Source organism: Callithrix jacchus, chromosome 5, assembly GCF_049354715.1.
Source record: "Callithrix jacchus isolate 240 chromosome 5, calJac240_pri, whole genome shotgun sequence".
Classification (NCBI taxonomy): domain Eukaryota; kingdom Metazoa; phylum Chordata; class Mammalia; order Primates; family Cebidae; genus Callithrix; species Callithrix jacchus.
The window spans coordinates 27,405,171-27,420,134 of record NC_133506.1 but is presented as its reverse complement, the minus strand read 5'-3'; the positions used below and the strand labels follow the sequence as shown (position 1 = coordinate 27,420,134).

Genomic DNA, 14,964 nt, shown 5'->3' with positions numbered 1-14,964 from the left:
TTTAGAAACTAGCTTACAATAATTTTTATTTATTAGGGCCAGTGGAAAATTGCAAAAGTTTCCATGGATTTCCTTGTTTTTAGGTTTTTGTTCTTTTTCTATTTTCAGTTTGGGGGGAAAAAATACATGTACTACCACTTAAACAGATTATATCATTATTGTGGATTTTTTCAAATAATAGAATTATTACTTGTAAATTTCTGCATATAATTACAGAATAATTGCCTTTCAGAGAGCAAATGGGATATTTAACCAATGCATGTTGAGATTCTCCGTGAGGAGCTTCAGTCATCTTCCACTGCTTTAGATGCAACTGTTAGAGTGCTTAACAGATTTCTAACCTGTGTCAATTGTCTCTGAACTGCCTTACTTCTCCTCTTCTGACTAGTTAACAAATATCTTACACACAAAGTGAAAAAAAATTAAATCCAGTGAAATAAATCACTTACAAATAAAATCAGCCATGCATCATTGTTTAACATCGCTGGCCTCAATCCTTGCCTCTCGGAGCTTTGTTGGGAGATAAGAGGGAGAGGCACGCACTTGCGCAGGGAGCCAGGAGCAGCAGGCAGAAGGCTTGGGAGATAAGCAGGCTGGCAGAGGTGCGGGAGCTGCGCGATTTGCATAATCACGCCTCTGCTTCCTGGTGAGGCGTCAAGGAACACTGGGATGGCCTCTATTGATCTTTGTTGAACTGGAATACTAAGCAACATGAGAAAAGCTTATAACTTAAAGCTTTGATTAATGTTTCTTACATTAAAAAAGTGGAACAGCTGTGAATTGAATTCTTTTATACACTCTGCCAACATTCTATCTAAGACAAAAAAAATCCGTTTCAAGGAAAATGAAGATTTCATACTCAGTCTGGCTAGAGATTTTAAGTCGTTTCTTAATTTCAGTGAAAGAACATGAGGGATCTGTAGCAAAGCTAATTTTAAAAAGATCTCATTCAGCTTTTTCCCACCCTCATGAGATGATTCCCATCTTCATAAGGACTTGATTTTTCAGTGCCGGTTGTTTTTTTTTTTTTTTCTTTTAGCTCTTGGGAAAGCTTTTTATTTCTTAAAATTAAAAAAGTAAATAATAACTAGATGTTTAAATTCCTTAACTGAACCTTACGTTCTTAAGATTACCAAGATGTTATCAAAATGAATAATGATGGACTTTTTTTCTATCTGTATTTTAGCCTCTGTGTAAACTAATTTGATCTTTTCCAAAAGTCCGTAATTACTTAAACCAGTTGAGATGAGTCGAGTGAGAGTCTAGAAGCAATTTGAGTTTTTAAGAACTCTACCTGGAGAGGATTGTTAATAGGCTTTTTTAGGAACGTCATATTTTTGAAAATTACTTAGCAGAGTAAAGATTCTGACAGCACGTGAGGGTGGGCATTGGAACTTTTATAAAAGGAACGTGAAACCAAACATAGAATATGAAGACAAATGCTACTGCCTCTGCTTTTCAATTAGCATCAGTATTACAGTTCATAGTGTTCATGGTTTAAGATATTCAGTGTTGAGTGGGAAATATTTTAGACATCTATCATACTTATCTTTAAGTGTGATTTTTAAGTCTGGGCATAATGTTCTGTTTTAATCCTTTGCATATCAGCTCATAACGCTGAGTAGAAGGAACTAGATATAAACTTGATTTGAACTGAAACGTGGGGCAGTGCAGTGAGGACGGAGCGTTTCAGCACCATAGACAAGCACGTTTTCAGAAGCAACTTCTCATCTACATACTGGCTTCGCTTTTGAGGAATCCCTGTCCCCTATCTGTTACTGCTTCTACAGATGAAAACATTTTTCATTTCTTTACAATGTTACGTTCTTGGGGCAAGTACAGTCGAACCCAGATGAGCCAGCCAGCTTAAACTAAGAAATTGAGGTGAAGTCTGTTCTTCCAAGCAACAAGCCAACTGGAAAAATTGACCCTGAGCGGCTTAAGCTCCCACAGTGCACTTAGGACCCAATCAGACCATCTCTGGCCCTCAGTGTCATCAAAGCAGGGCCTTGGGCTTGGGCTCACATGCATATGCACAATCTGAGGAATTAGGAGCTCCTAGGTTTTCTTTGTATCCTCACCACAAGGGGCTTTATTATTAATGAAGAGGGAGCGTCACCTGAACACTGCATTCATTCCACACCGTATTGGTAGCGGCAAGCTAGAAAGCAGCAAGTAGCCCCCACTTCTAGAGGGAAAGCCCCAATATCAGCCTTTAAGTCTGAGGTAAAGGTGGGAGATGTGCTCAGTGGGAGTGGCCTTTGCCTGAAGGTTCCACTGTTGGAAAATACCCTTTGCCTCTGACTTTCCGGGTTCAGATGCTGTTACCCATCCACCCAACAAGCCCTGGAGGGCAGTTTGGCCAGGTAAACAGGCTTCCATTCAGGATGAGCCCTCAACCACACTTGGTGGTATAGCAGCTAATATATGAGTGCTCAGCTTTTTTCAAAGAGCTTTCAAAACAAAATCTATTTTCCTAATCAGAAAATATTTTTTAAAACCGTCGTCTACCTTGTATCTATTCCATCCATTACTTGTCTTGATAGCACCTGACATGTAATAGGTATTTCAACTACTTTTTTACTTAGCCCCATAGTTTACCTTCCTTTTTTGACCAGAAATAAATAATCTAAATAATCTAAAAGGTAGCCAGTATTAAAATATTGGTTGCAATTAACATATATGTTTCCTGCATAAATACCTTTATATACACATATATGCATGTATACATTTCTCTCTCACACACACACACATATTGGGGTGGGAGACTAAATTTGTGTTTTCAATTATATCCCCAAGAAAGATGGACAAGCAGAGAGGCCGGGAAAGGGTTAACTGGAATGGGCACCCTCCACTGCTGGGAGCAGCAGAGAGGCCGCGAAAGGGTTAACTGGAATGGGCACCCTCCACTGCTGGGAGGGACTGATGTAATCACTGCAGCTCACAGCCAAGTGCATCTGTTCACCATGAGGTCATTCTTCTGCATGCTAATGATTTGGAAAATCAAGTCTAGTGTTTGACATTATCGAAAAAGATATAAATAGTGTGAATCTTTACTTTTTAGAAGTTACTCTTATAAAAGAGAAAAAAGAAACTTTACATTGGGCCTGAGATTTTTTTTCTGAACTGCCTTAAAGATTATGTCTGGGTCTTAAAATCTTGGAGGAATCCACTTGTGTCTGTTGATAAATCAATCCCCAAATCACTATTACAGTCACAGCAATCTGGTAGCGAAGGGCTACAGGTATGTCTCATTTAATATCTAATTTTAAGAATTTCCAAGTGCCTTGGTCAGAAGTTGATAAAGATGGATTTTTCCCAAAGAATGTTCAAAACCAAATTAAATGAGTGGTTCTTCTCAAAATACCCAAACTGAATGGTGTTTGCTGAAGATGCCAACACTATGTATGATTCCTTTCTCCTTCAATATTGCTATAGAGAGCCAGCAGAGGGAGCACAGATCTTTGTTTATTTGTTAGCCTTGCATAAACATAGCGTTTGATTTCTCCAAGATATGGTCAGAATACTTCCTCCTTTATGATAGGCTGGATTGTAAATGCTTCAGGATTTAGAACAAGCGGGAGAAAATTCCTCACTATGCTTCACCAGAGTCTGCCACTTTCAATGTAGGTCGTATTTGGAGCTTAAACCAGATTAGTCTGAGTCGGTCTTAGGATGCCACTGCCATTCCTGCTATTGCACCAAACAGCAAACTTTCATCTTTCACACAATTGCATGGACGCCCTTGTGGAAAGGCTTATTATACCACTTACCTAATGAAAAATACTTCTGTGGTTTTTCTTCTACAACACAGTCATTGTGTTAAGTTTGCAGAACCTTTACCAGAAGACTCTGCCTGGTGTCACTGAGTCATTTTGGTGGCCAATAAAATCTTCTCCTAAAACTGCAGAGGAGGCACTTATGTTACACATTCCCCCCAAAGCAAATCTGCGATGTAGACACTAAATAAACTCCTCTTAGAATTCACCAGCCTTTGCCCAAAGGGGTGTGGCTACAGCCAGCTTTGCTCACTAAGACCTCCACGCTGTACGCAGGCTTGTCATTCTACATGCAATCCTGACAGGTAATCTTCCGTGGCTCTTTCACCGGGCAGTTAATAATCAAGTTAACTCCTAGAAAGAACACAAGTTAATCCTACCCTAAACCCCCAAAAAGAGTTTCCCCACTCATTGAAAGCATAGTCATGTGACAGATTCATTCATATTCTTTCTCTCCCTGTTAAAGTGGTCTTAATACGGGTTTAATTAATAGCACTTCTTTTGAATTGTATGTGTTCAGTTTCCCCATAGCTTTGCTGAAGCCAACAAAGGACATTATAGAATGTTGAACTAGAAGGGACTGCAGAAAAGGTCATGTCTAACCCCATCATATTAATTTTGAGCAAGCTGAAGACCAACCTATGAAGGGACCACCAGAGGTCATGGGCAAGTTGGAATCAGAGCCAACCCAGCCTTCACCTCCGCATTCCACATGGAAATGCCACCAGCCCTGTGCCCACCCTGTGGCAATAATTCCATAAGCAGAGACATAGCTACCAGCTCTTTATTAATACTAAAGGCCAAAATCAAATTTTACTCTATTCAGATAATCCAGAAGTTTTCCCTTTTTTGAAATAGGGTCTCACTCTGTCACCTAGGCCTGGATTGCAGTGGTGTGATCACAGCTCACTGCATCCTCCCCCTCCCAGGCTCAAGCTATCCTCTAGCCTCAGCCTCCTGAGTAGCTGGAACTATAGGCATGAGCCACCACATCCAGCTAATTTTTGTATTTCTTACAGAGACGGGGATTTGCCACGTTGCTGAGGCAGGTCTTGAACTCCTGGGCTCAAGCCTCCCAGAGTGCTAGGATTACAGGTGTGAGCCACTGCACCCAACCCAGAAGTTTTCTTTCAATACAAGTCATCTGATAGCACCATTCAGTAACTCAGCCATCCCACTCAGCACCCTCAGCACGCTTGGCTGTAGCTGGCTACAGTGTTGCCACACGTCCTACAGACAACCCCTTGCACAGATGTTTCTTCCACCCCCATAATCCCTTCTGGATGCAGCCCAAGTCTTCCCTCACTCATAACTGGCTCAATTCTGACCACTTTCACTTTGTTTTTTTCTATTTACGATGTATTCTTCTTGGAAAGATGGTACCACATTGATAGAAAGTTTTTCACCAGCTAAATTCCATCACCAAGACCCAGTGGTGCTCAGCTCTGTCTGCATATTGGAATCACCAGTGAAGCTGTAACGATACTGATACTTGAGTCCTTCCACTAGACTCGGATTTACTGGTCTGGGTGTGGCCTGAGCATGGAATTAAAAAAAAAAAAAAACAAAACTGAGGGCGTTTTAATATGCAAACAGGACTGAGAACCACGGCCCTAAATCATCTCTGTAATATTTAGGTCTTCGTTTTAGTGCCATCTAACTTGTGCTTATGTGTATCTTGAGTTTCCCCAGCATATGTAAGCCTTTATCCTGTGTGTGTGTATTCTCTCCATAATGGACTGTGAATTCTTTAGAGAAAAGTACATGGGATCTCTTTCCCACCTGGAACAGGATTGAATAGAAAGGAGGACAGAAAGGAACCAGGCTGTTGCTTTAAGCAGCACAGGTGTGTCTAGACCGCAGATGTGTGGGCCTGATGCAAGATGCAGAGCAAACACACATAATTATGTTTCATCCGTCCCCCTCCTTCCCAGTCTCTTAGTGAAAGTGGGCCACCGACAAGCAATCTGATCAGAACCCGTTGTGGAGAGAGGCAGGGGAAGCCAAGAGCTGGCAAATCCACAGACCGAGTAACTGAAACTTGATTCGAGGTGCTTTCATAGATGGTCTCGAGGGTTTTGAAGGAAATCATCCATCGCCGTGTTTAGCACCACTTTAGGCTTCATGCTTCTTCATCCCTTTGTTCTTTTAAAACTTTTTTGCTCTCCTCGGTGTCAGCTCTGGAAGGGGAAGGAAAGAGATGAGACAAGCATTCTTCTCATTTGCTTGGCTAGAAAAGCGTTGCTGCTACCTGTCAGATGTTACCATCTCTGACGTGGCTCAGCGGCTGCTGAGCGGGACTGTGCAGGTCACTTCAGGCAGCACGAAATAAGGCTCTGGGAACCTCATGCAGCCTGTGTCTCTCCTTCCCTTGTGAAGCGTGAAGTCTTGTTGGAAAAAGGCAGACACTCATGAGTCACAGAAACGGCTCTTTATTAATAAGCCCAGATAAGTTTGCTCTGAACTGTAACCACATGTCAAAAAGCCAGCCTGAGATTTCCCTGAGATGGGCCATGCCATTTGCCTTGTGACTCTGAGGAGAATGAAAACTTACCTCTTGTATATTAGATATTCTGCTAAGCGTCCTGCCAGCTGGTTTGGAACCTCCCCACATCGCCTAAGGTCTGAGAACTGGAAAGCCCATGGACAAGAAGAATAAGATAGAGGATAATAAATTGAGAAGAGCAGAGAGGAAGAAACCACATGTTTCAGAGCCACTGTGGAGACAGTGACAACCCCTGACAACCCCAGGGCTGGTGCTGGGGAATATTCATAGGTTCCCAGAATAAGAAGTGGCCTGAGGTCATTCACTCTGAAGTGTCGACCTTGCACTAAATCCGTTCCTCTGGCAGAGTTCTGAGTGCGCGGCTTTTTCTGTGAAATGCCGCGTGAGGTTCTGGGTTCGCAGTCCTTGCAGGGGTTTAAGTGCAGGTGGCATCTTCCCCCTGCCTGACTGCTAATTACAGCTCAGGGGAATTACGTTAGCAGTTATGCTAGCAGTTGCCAAGAGATGGCTGGCAGGTACCAGGAATTTTTCTCAGAGATGGTTTTTGGAAATTACTCAACGAAAGTTTATTTGAAATAACCTTGAAAATTTGTTTCAGAAGAACCTGGAGCTCCCGATACCCTGGGTTCATATTCCTTGTGGACTGTGATTGTGGCCCTCAAGTCCTCCCGGCTCAGCAGGTGGTGCATGCACAACCTCAGCCGCTGAGGGGCCTCCTGGAAGACTCAGCGGTTTTGCTTAAATTCCTCTTTAGCAACAACCAAACCAAGCAGAGGCCAAATGGAACGTTTCTCACAGTTAAGTCTTCTGACAGGAAGCAGACAGATACTTCATACTGTCCTTTCCCGGAAAGATATAGGATGGTAATGGGAGCTAGACCTGCGACCAGCACGGTTTTCTCTTTATAGAGAAAAGCTGGCACCTTTTTACCCATTAGCCTTTCAAGGCCTTCAGATGGCTGGAGGAATCAAATCCCTCAAAAATGGGAAACACGCCCATCCATTTTGAAGTAAATAACTTTATGCATTTATAGCACTCGTGGCCAAAGTCACTTCTCAGCACACAGGAAACCTGGTAGCATCACGGTGGTGAACGTCAAGAAAGAACAGGGACCACTTCAAGAATACGAGACAATAAAATCCAGATGCATTGAGGACACGTTCCACCTCCCTGTACCCCACGCAGAGGCTCCTCTGGCCTTCCCCACGGCACTCAGCTGTGACGTGTGGTGGGAACCAGTGGCCTCCACCATCCCAGCATCTGTCTTCTCCTGTGTGGAACTGTGTGATCTGTGAGATTACCTGAGGATAAGGAAGAGCAATCACGGGTCTGGCATGGGAAGGTCCCACTCCCCCATACCCCCAATCTCAGGCAAAACAGAAAGCACATACACCTTTTCTTGCCGTTGCTGCTGAATGTGTTTGGGCAGACCCTGCAGTCGGCGTGCATCCCGGAGCCTGTGTGCAGTCATTAGGAAAGCCCTGCTCCCATGCTACATCCCAGGGGTACAGAGAAGCAGCTGGAGAAACAGCGCAACTCCAGTTAATACCACAGCCTCCAGGTGACATCTGAGCATGCAGCTTCGTGAGGCCAGGCGCTCCAGACCAGGGTGACAATCGCTGACCCAACAGCATCACACGTGAGAGTCCTAGAGGAGAAAGGGATTGGAGGCTTCCAGAGAAGGAAGGAGGAGGCCAGCAGAGGGAATCTGCAGCCCGTGAGGCTGACTCCACTCTTTCTCCCAGTTACCCAAAGCTAACAACTTGCTAGAGGCCAAATTGAGATATTAAAACCCAGGTCCATTGGAGACCTGGGACACAGAGGCACACACCTTTGCTACAATTTCAATAGATGGGAACTGCAGCTTCACTCCTCAGAGCATCTCATAAAGCCCACGAAAGCTGGTTTTCAGATATTCATCCCATAATTGTTTACTGAACATCAAAATGCCAGCTGCAGAGATGGGCAAGATAGACAGCAGCCCTCCCTTCACTGGAGCCCCCCTTCCAGACAGGGCAGGAGACAGTAGTGCCTGCTGTCAGCAGCTGATGAATACAGAGGAGAGAAGACAACAGGAAAAGGGTCTCAGAAGTGCCACTGAGAAAACCCAACACACTTGACAATAGGGGATCAGAGCAGGCCTCCCTGAAAAGGCGGCAGGTAAGAAATGACCAGGAGGGAGGGGCAGGAAGGAGCAGGTGAAAGGGCCTGAGGCAGGGGCTTTCCTGACAAGGAGCCCAGGCTGGTTAGAGCTGAGCTAGCCAGGGGTGGGCAGGGGGAACAGGAAGGCCAGAGTGGCCTTACGGACGGAGGGCAAGACCTTGGCTCTTGCTCTGGTGAGGTGGGAAGCACGAAAAGGCTGTGAAATGACTCTTCTACAAAAGTCAGTCTGGCCTCAGTGGGTAGGGTGCACTGTGGGGGTGGGGGACAACTTCCATGACCACTTACTCGCCATGAATTCCCATTTCTGGGCACGCAGCAGGCATGTCATGTGTCTGGTGAATGAATGGATGTTATGCTCATACAAGACCGTAAGAGGTGTTCTGCCTGAACATTCCCTGGGGACACTAGAGGGGCCCTCAGTGATGCCCCCTCACCCCAGCACCACAGAAAACAGCCCCTATCCTGGATTGCCCAGACAGGAAGAACGTGGAGCTCGGCCACATGTCCCACCCTGCCCTCAAGGCCCTGCAGACCCCTGTGAGGTCCCGTCGTCATGAGCACAGGTGTGTATGAAGAATCGTGCAGATGGCCATCCCCACTACACAGAAAGTGACTTAAAGAGACTGTAAACACCTCAGTGATGCAGAAGGGCACGGATGGGAGGCAGAGGCTCCCTGGCATTGTTTCACTCTTAGAAAAATGGTCTCCAGGACTCTCTGTGAGCTGCATCATTCTTTGTGTATGTGCAGAGATTTGCAGTTTATTGCACGCTTTCCCCAGAGTCCCCCTGCCATCAGACAAGATGCCTCTCTCTGACGATTGAGGAATGGAGGCAGGCTGGGTTTTCTGTCACCAGGTCGCTGGTCATGTCCAGACCCAGGCTCGAGCAACTAGGCCTCTCTGTTCTCAGATAGGGCTCATTGCTCCACCCTCCAGCCCCTGCCTCTCCCTGCCTGCTGTGGGGACCCACCCACAGGAATGAACAACCCGGTGCGAAGGAGGAGCCCTCATTCAGCGGCAATGTTAAAACGTTCCTCCCCAACAGCAGAAAGGACTGTTTTCTAGCATGTATGTCCTGTACGATTTGTACAGTGGCAAAGGTACACCCACCCACTTTGGCACGGATAACTGAGAAATTTAACTAACGGGTTGCCTACTTTACAATTCAAATGGAGCACCACAAATAATTCACGTCTAGAAAGTATCTTAATTGTGGGCCAGAATTGCTTTCTGAGGACAAGACAGTTTTTATCAGTAAAACTACCAGACACTTCATTGATTCTGCAGTGTTTGCTCAGACAGCTCAGACAAATACCTAGAACTCACCGTCCTCCCACAATCACCATAGACTTAGCTGCTACATTTTCTTGAGCTGTTGACTAATAGGGAAATTTTAAAAAAGTAGTTCTGAGTGGGGCACCCACTCCCAGTGTGTCTTGGGACTAATCACACGAAAATCCTACGTCACCTCCACAGTCAATCCTGAGGTGTTTTAACATAGGTCAATTCAAGTTAGGATAAACTTGGGGGACAACCAGGGAACACACGTCACTGAGAAGCAGTGTGGCCCCGGTGGGGTAGCCCTGTTTGCTTTGAGGGTGGTGCAAGGTTTGGGGAGTGGCACAGCAGGAGGGGTGCTGGTGGCATCTACAGAACCTCATTGCTGCCACCCTCATTCCCCTGCTTGCCTAGGTGCCCCCAGGGGACTTTTTCCCTGAAATCTTGGAGCGATTTCTGTTGTGTCACTTTTGAAATCGTGAGAGCAGTAGTGCCACCCAGACCACCTTCTATTCTATTTTGCCATTTTAAAAAACAGCTTATTGAGCTCTAATTCACATATCCTGCAGTTCAGCTATATGAAGTACACAAGTCGATGTTTTTGGTCTATTCATAAGTTTGAGCAACTATTACCACAATCAAATTCTGTAACGTTTTCCTCCCCCATTTAAACAGCCTGCCAGTAGTCAATCCCCCTTCTCCCCACCCACTCCTCAACCCTGAAAAACCACAAATCTACTTTTTGTGTCTATGGACTGCCCATTCTGGACATTTCATATAGATAAAATCATCCCATATGTGCTCTTTGGTGGCTGACTTCTTTCTCTTAGCATATTCTCAGGGTGCCTCCATGTGTAGCCCATTCCATTTATTTTTATTGACACATATTCCACCGTACAGATAGACTACATTTTGTTGGTCCATTCTTCAGTTGATGGACATTTGAGCTGTTTCTACTTTTGGCCACTGTGATTTTTTTCTGCCGTGAACGTTTGAGTCCTGTGTGGCCATTCACTCACGTGAATTCAGTCTGGTAAAGTGCAGAGCCTTCCCGTGGCTAAGATGCAACGGAAATCTTGGTATTTATGTTCTGTGAGAGCGAGAGGGTCTGGAAACCTTTCTTAATGATGGCCTAACAAGAAGTTGGCGCCAAGCTATTAATTTTAAATGTATAATTTAGGTCGGGCGCGGTGGATCACGAGGTCAAGAGATCGAGACCATCCTGGTCAACATGGTGAAACCCCGTCTCTACTAAAAATACAAAAAATTAGCTGGGCATGGTGGTGCACGCCTGTAATCCCAACTACTCGGGAGGCTGAGGCAGGAGAATTGCCCGAACCCAGGAGGTGGAGGTTGCAGTGAGCCGAGATTGTGCCATTGCACTCCAGCCTGGGTAACGAGCGAAATTCCATCTCAAAAAAATTAAAAATGTATAATTTAGTTTAATTTAGTCATAGATTCATACAAGTACATTATAGTCATGAAGAAAAAGAAGATATGCCAGGAAATTTTTTTTTTAACCAATGATCCACCTGCTCACTGAGCCCCTGCACAGGAGCAGCATGCGACAGGCATACACTCCACGCACTTTCCCTTCCTCCCTCCCTTCCTGCCAGTCCAGTTGTCCCAGCTTCCAGCTTCTGAACCAAAGTTGATGGGCAAGACCAACAACCAGAAAGATGAAGCCAAACCTGGAGTCAGCCGGGATCAGGACACAACCACTGCTGCTGAACTGGAAATACTGGAAGCCGTCCTTGGGCCATTTGGAGATGTTAATTAGGCTGGCTAATTCCCACTGGCCTTGGGTTGCCAGTGCTGAGTGTGTGGGCTTGCCCCATCCATGCCTGCACCTGTTCCCTTCCTCAGAGCCACTCCAAGGGTTCTGAATAGCCCAGACAGCTCTCTGATCTCCCACTCTGTCTGCCTTCCTGCTGGTAGGATATTTCGCACTTGCCTAAAGTTGGAGCCCTAGTCCACTGTTTCTCTCACTCATCCCTGCCAGCTCTCAAAATCATTCTCTTTCCTAATTATCTTAAACCAGTTAATCATTTTCCACACTGACTGTTCAGTAACCAGGATCCAGGGACAGGCAGCCGCGTTTCTTGTCTGACCCTGCCCAGCGTCATCCCAGGTGGCGGCCCTGGATGGCAGCCTTTCCTCAGAGGCAAGAAGCTTGGTTCACAGCCTTGCTCTCTTGCAGTCCTAGTGAGTACAGCTGGAGAAAGCATGCCATAGAAAGGCCCACCGTTCCTGGAACGCCTCTGCTAGGCAGAGCCGCACAGAACACAGCACCTCCAGCCTCTTGTTTCCTGCGCTCCTTTAAAGCCCTGTTGATACCCAGAGTATCGGAGAAGTCACACAAGGCGAAGAAGCAAGACATCTTTCTTCAGAAGTGCCTTCTGGATTTCCCCAGCTCAAACTCTGTGTCTGAGCTGCCAGTTGGCCACAGTTTCGCCTCTCAGTGTCTGGGTTAAACTGTTCAGGGCTGTCCCTGAGGAGTCTCACTCAACTGCTCTTAGATGTGAGTGGGGCTGGCTTTGATTCCCAGCACCACAAATAGGTAAAAACGACTTTGAATTTAAGATGCACATTAGCCCTATAACCCAGTGTCACAACTCTTGTTTTTTGAGATGAAGTTCTGCTTGTTGCCCAGGCCGGAGTGCGACGGCATGATCTTATCTCACTGAGTTCAAGCGATTCCTCTGCTTCAGCCTCCCAAGTAGCTGAGATGACAGGCACCCACCACAATGCCCTATTAATTTTCTTGTATTTTTAGTAGAGATGGGGTTTCACCATGGTGGCCAGGCTGGTCTTGAACTCCTGACCTCAGGTGATCTGCCTGCTTTGGCCTCCCAAAGTGCTGGGATTACAGACGTGAGCCACTGCACCCAGCTGTCACAACCTTTTATCTATTATCACCCCCCCTGTAGAACTTCTGAGGCATTTTGGTTTCCCAATTTGTCCCCTCCCCCTGAAACAGCACAGAAACACTGTGTATCTGTTTACTTACAGTACTTATACCTGTGCTGCATATATTAAAGAGCAGGCTATTTTGCCACCCCAAGAGGTGGTATCCCTCATTGTGCCTGCTATAACTCCTCTCCCAGAGCCTCCAGAGGCAGCAGCTTCATCTGCTTTGGTCACCACTGTAACCCAGAGCCTAAGACAGTGCCTGGCACGTATCTGCTGCCCATTTGACACAGGGTGGGACAGTTAGGCTCTGTGTCTCTCCCCTATCCCCTCAGGCATCAGGTCCCTCCTGGCCCCTTCCCATCCCCCATCTCCAAGCACAGCGCCCTCCAGGTGCCCTCCACACTGCCCAGGTTGGTCAGTGCCCTCTGCGTACCCCAGGGATATATCAGGAAGCTGACAGCTTACTTCTCTGCTCCACGACTGGAACTTCACCCTTTGGGAGCACTGCCATGTGTCAAGGGCAAGTGACATTTGAGCCCCATGGAATAATCAAGGCAGCCCCAACTGTCTCTGTCTTTGCATCTCCTTAACTCAACCGTGGACTGGCAGTTACCGAGACATTCTTTGTGGTCCAGCACACCACACCAGGCTGCGTCTGGGGACGCCCAGGAGAGGGGCAACCCAGTCCTCATCAGCAATTACAAACAAGTCCTCCATTGTTAGCTGCGCCATCTGCTTTCTTGGTTTCTACCAATCGGGTGCCTGTACACACAGCATAACCAGGGCTGAGGGGCTGCAGGGGAGTGAGATCAAGGAGCCCCTTCATAAAGAGACCCCTTGCTCACATTGGAGGGTGTCAGTGACGCGGTGCTCTAAAAGCCGAGCCTCCTCAACTCAAGGAAGACCCATGCGGAGATGCTGTATGTTTGCTCTCTTCCATGAGAGGAAATGGGGGCCTGCAGCATAGAGCATCGGGGGAAATCAGAAATCTAAATGATTAAATCATCCAGAGGATCCACGGAAAACATTCTAGTCTGTGACCAACAATCAGCAGCAGCCTAGAACCTCTTGTGCCCAAGAAGCACAACCAAGTCTGGAGAAGGACCGGTGTTAACAGTGGTTGGAAATCAGACCAAGGCTCATACACGACCCACACTCAGTTGCTGATCCAGAATTTCCTAGCCCTGAATAACTTTTTTGGGAGAAAGGGACAGTTTTCATCAATAGATTGGAAAAGATGTCTCCATAGCAATGCAGATTTCTTTCATGGAGCCTTGGCTAACAGAATGTTAGTGGTCACCTCCTGATGGCCGCAGGAGCCACCGTCTTAGAAACTTGCCCGTCACTGTGCCAGCCTTGGCAATCCTGGCAGAGGGGGTCAGTAGAAAATCCACGTTTACAGCTGTGGCTGTGCAAACCATGGCCCACACCGCTGATAAATGTCCTTTGTCCAGATTTGATGCTCGTCTAGTGGCACGGACTTCAGGAGAGTTGGGGGTTGCTGAGAGTTCAGAAGCTACTGCCTAATGCGGAAAGAGGGTGCATTCGCCAAAGGAACCCCCATAGGAATAGGATGGTGGAAGGGATGGAAGAACCTGCCACAAAGCACAGAAGAGCTACGATCCACCTCAGTTCACTGTGACTACTGAGACCCTGCTGCTCTGGGGTGAGAGTGACCCTTATGGTCTAATTGCGCTGCTGCAGGGTCAGCTCCCAAGCTTTCCTCTGCACAGGATGCTGCATGTCCCCTCCCCGGGGACTGTCACATTGCAGCTGACACCAGTATTGAATTAACACACTGTATAACTCAGAAATCTGTAAAATGAGACTGGGAGACATGTAAACTTGCCCACCTAGGGGGTTTCAATTATTTTTCAGGCCAGCCATTGAATTTCAAATGCTTGTCTTGAAAACACTTTTACCTTTGTGTTTTAGACCAAATCAGTCGGGAAAGGTTGGTGAGCAGGAAAAGGATATAGCAGTCAGTGCCTTCCAGCATCTGTAGGGCTCCCAACAAGGTCTGCAGGCATAGATCCTAGGAGTTTTAATGTCTCTCTCATTTCACATTTGTAAGCATGACGTCAGCTTGAATTTTGTCCTATCAAGTAGAATTTTCAAGTAAATTTTCAGTTCTTACTAATCAACAAGGCTGCAAGAATGCTTGGGCAGCTGAGAGATACATATGTTATTAGCACTGTGTTAATTATCAAGTTGGAGCTCTGGAGGTGCTGTGTTTGTATTCATTCGATTTTGTGTTCTTTCCCTTCAGATTAAAACACGTAAAGGTCTCATTACAATATTTGAGCAAGGTAAGACAGACACTTC

General features: G+C 46.2%; 1 protein-coding gene across 27 annotated transcripts in view; it reads left to right on the top strand.

The window, feature by feature from the left end:
* RALGAPA2 (Ral GTPase activating protein catalytic subunit alpha 2) overlaps nt 1-14,964 on the top strand; it is a 346,879-nt gene that overhangs the window by 324,914 nt on the left and 7,001 nt on the right. For 13 of the 27 annotated variants that reach the window (XR_013535138.1, XR_013535137.1, XM_078371501.1 and 10 more), the window contains one exon: nt 14,909-14,948. The exons of 10 other annotated variants lie outside the window; for them this stretch is intronic. Coding sequence is in view for 15 of the 17 variants with exons in the window: in XM_078371501.1 (XP_078227627.1) it covers nt 14,909-14,913 (5 nt within the window). In the remaining 2 variants the exon portion in view is untranslated. Of the gene's footprint in view, nt 1-232; nt 480-14,908; nt 14,949-14,964 lie in introns of those variants that run through there. 4 more of the 27 variants (XM_054255269.2, XM_078371494.1, XM_078371487.1 and 1 more) reach the window with 1 other exon arrangement.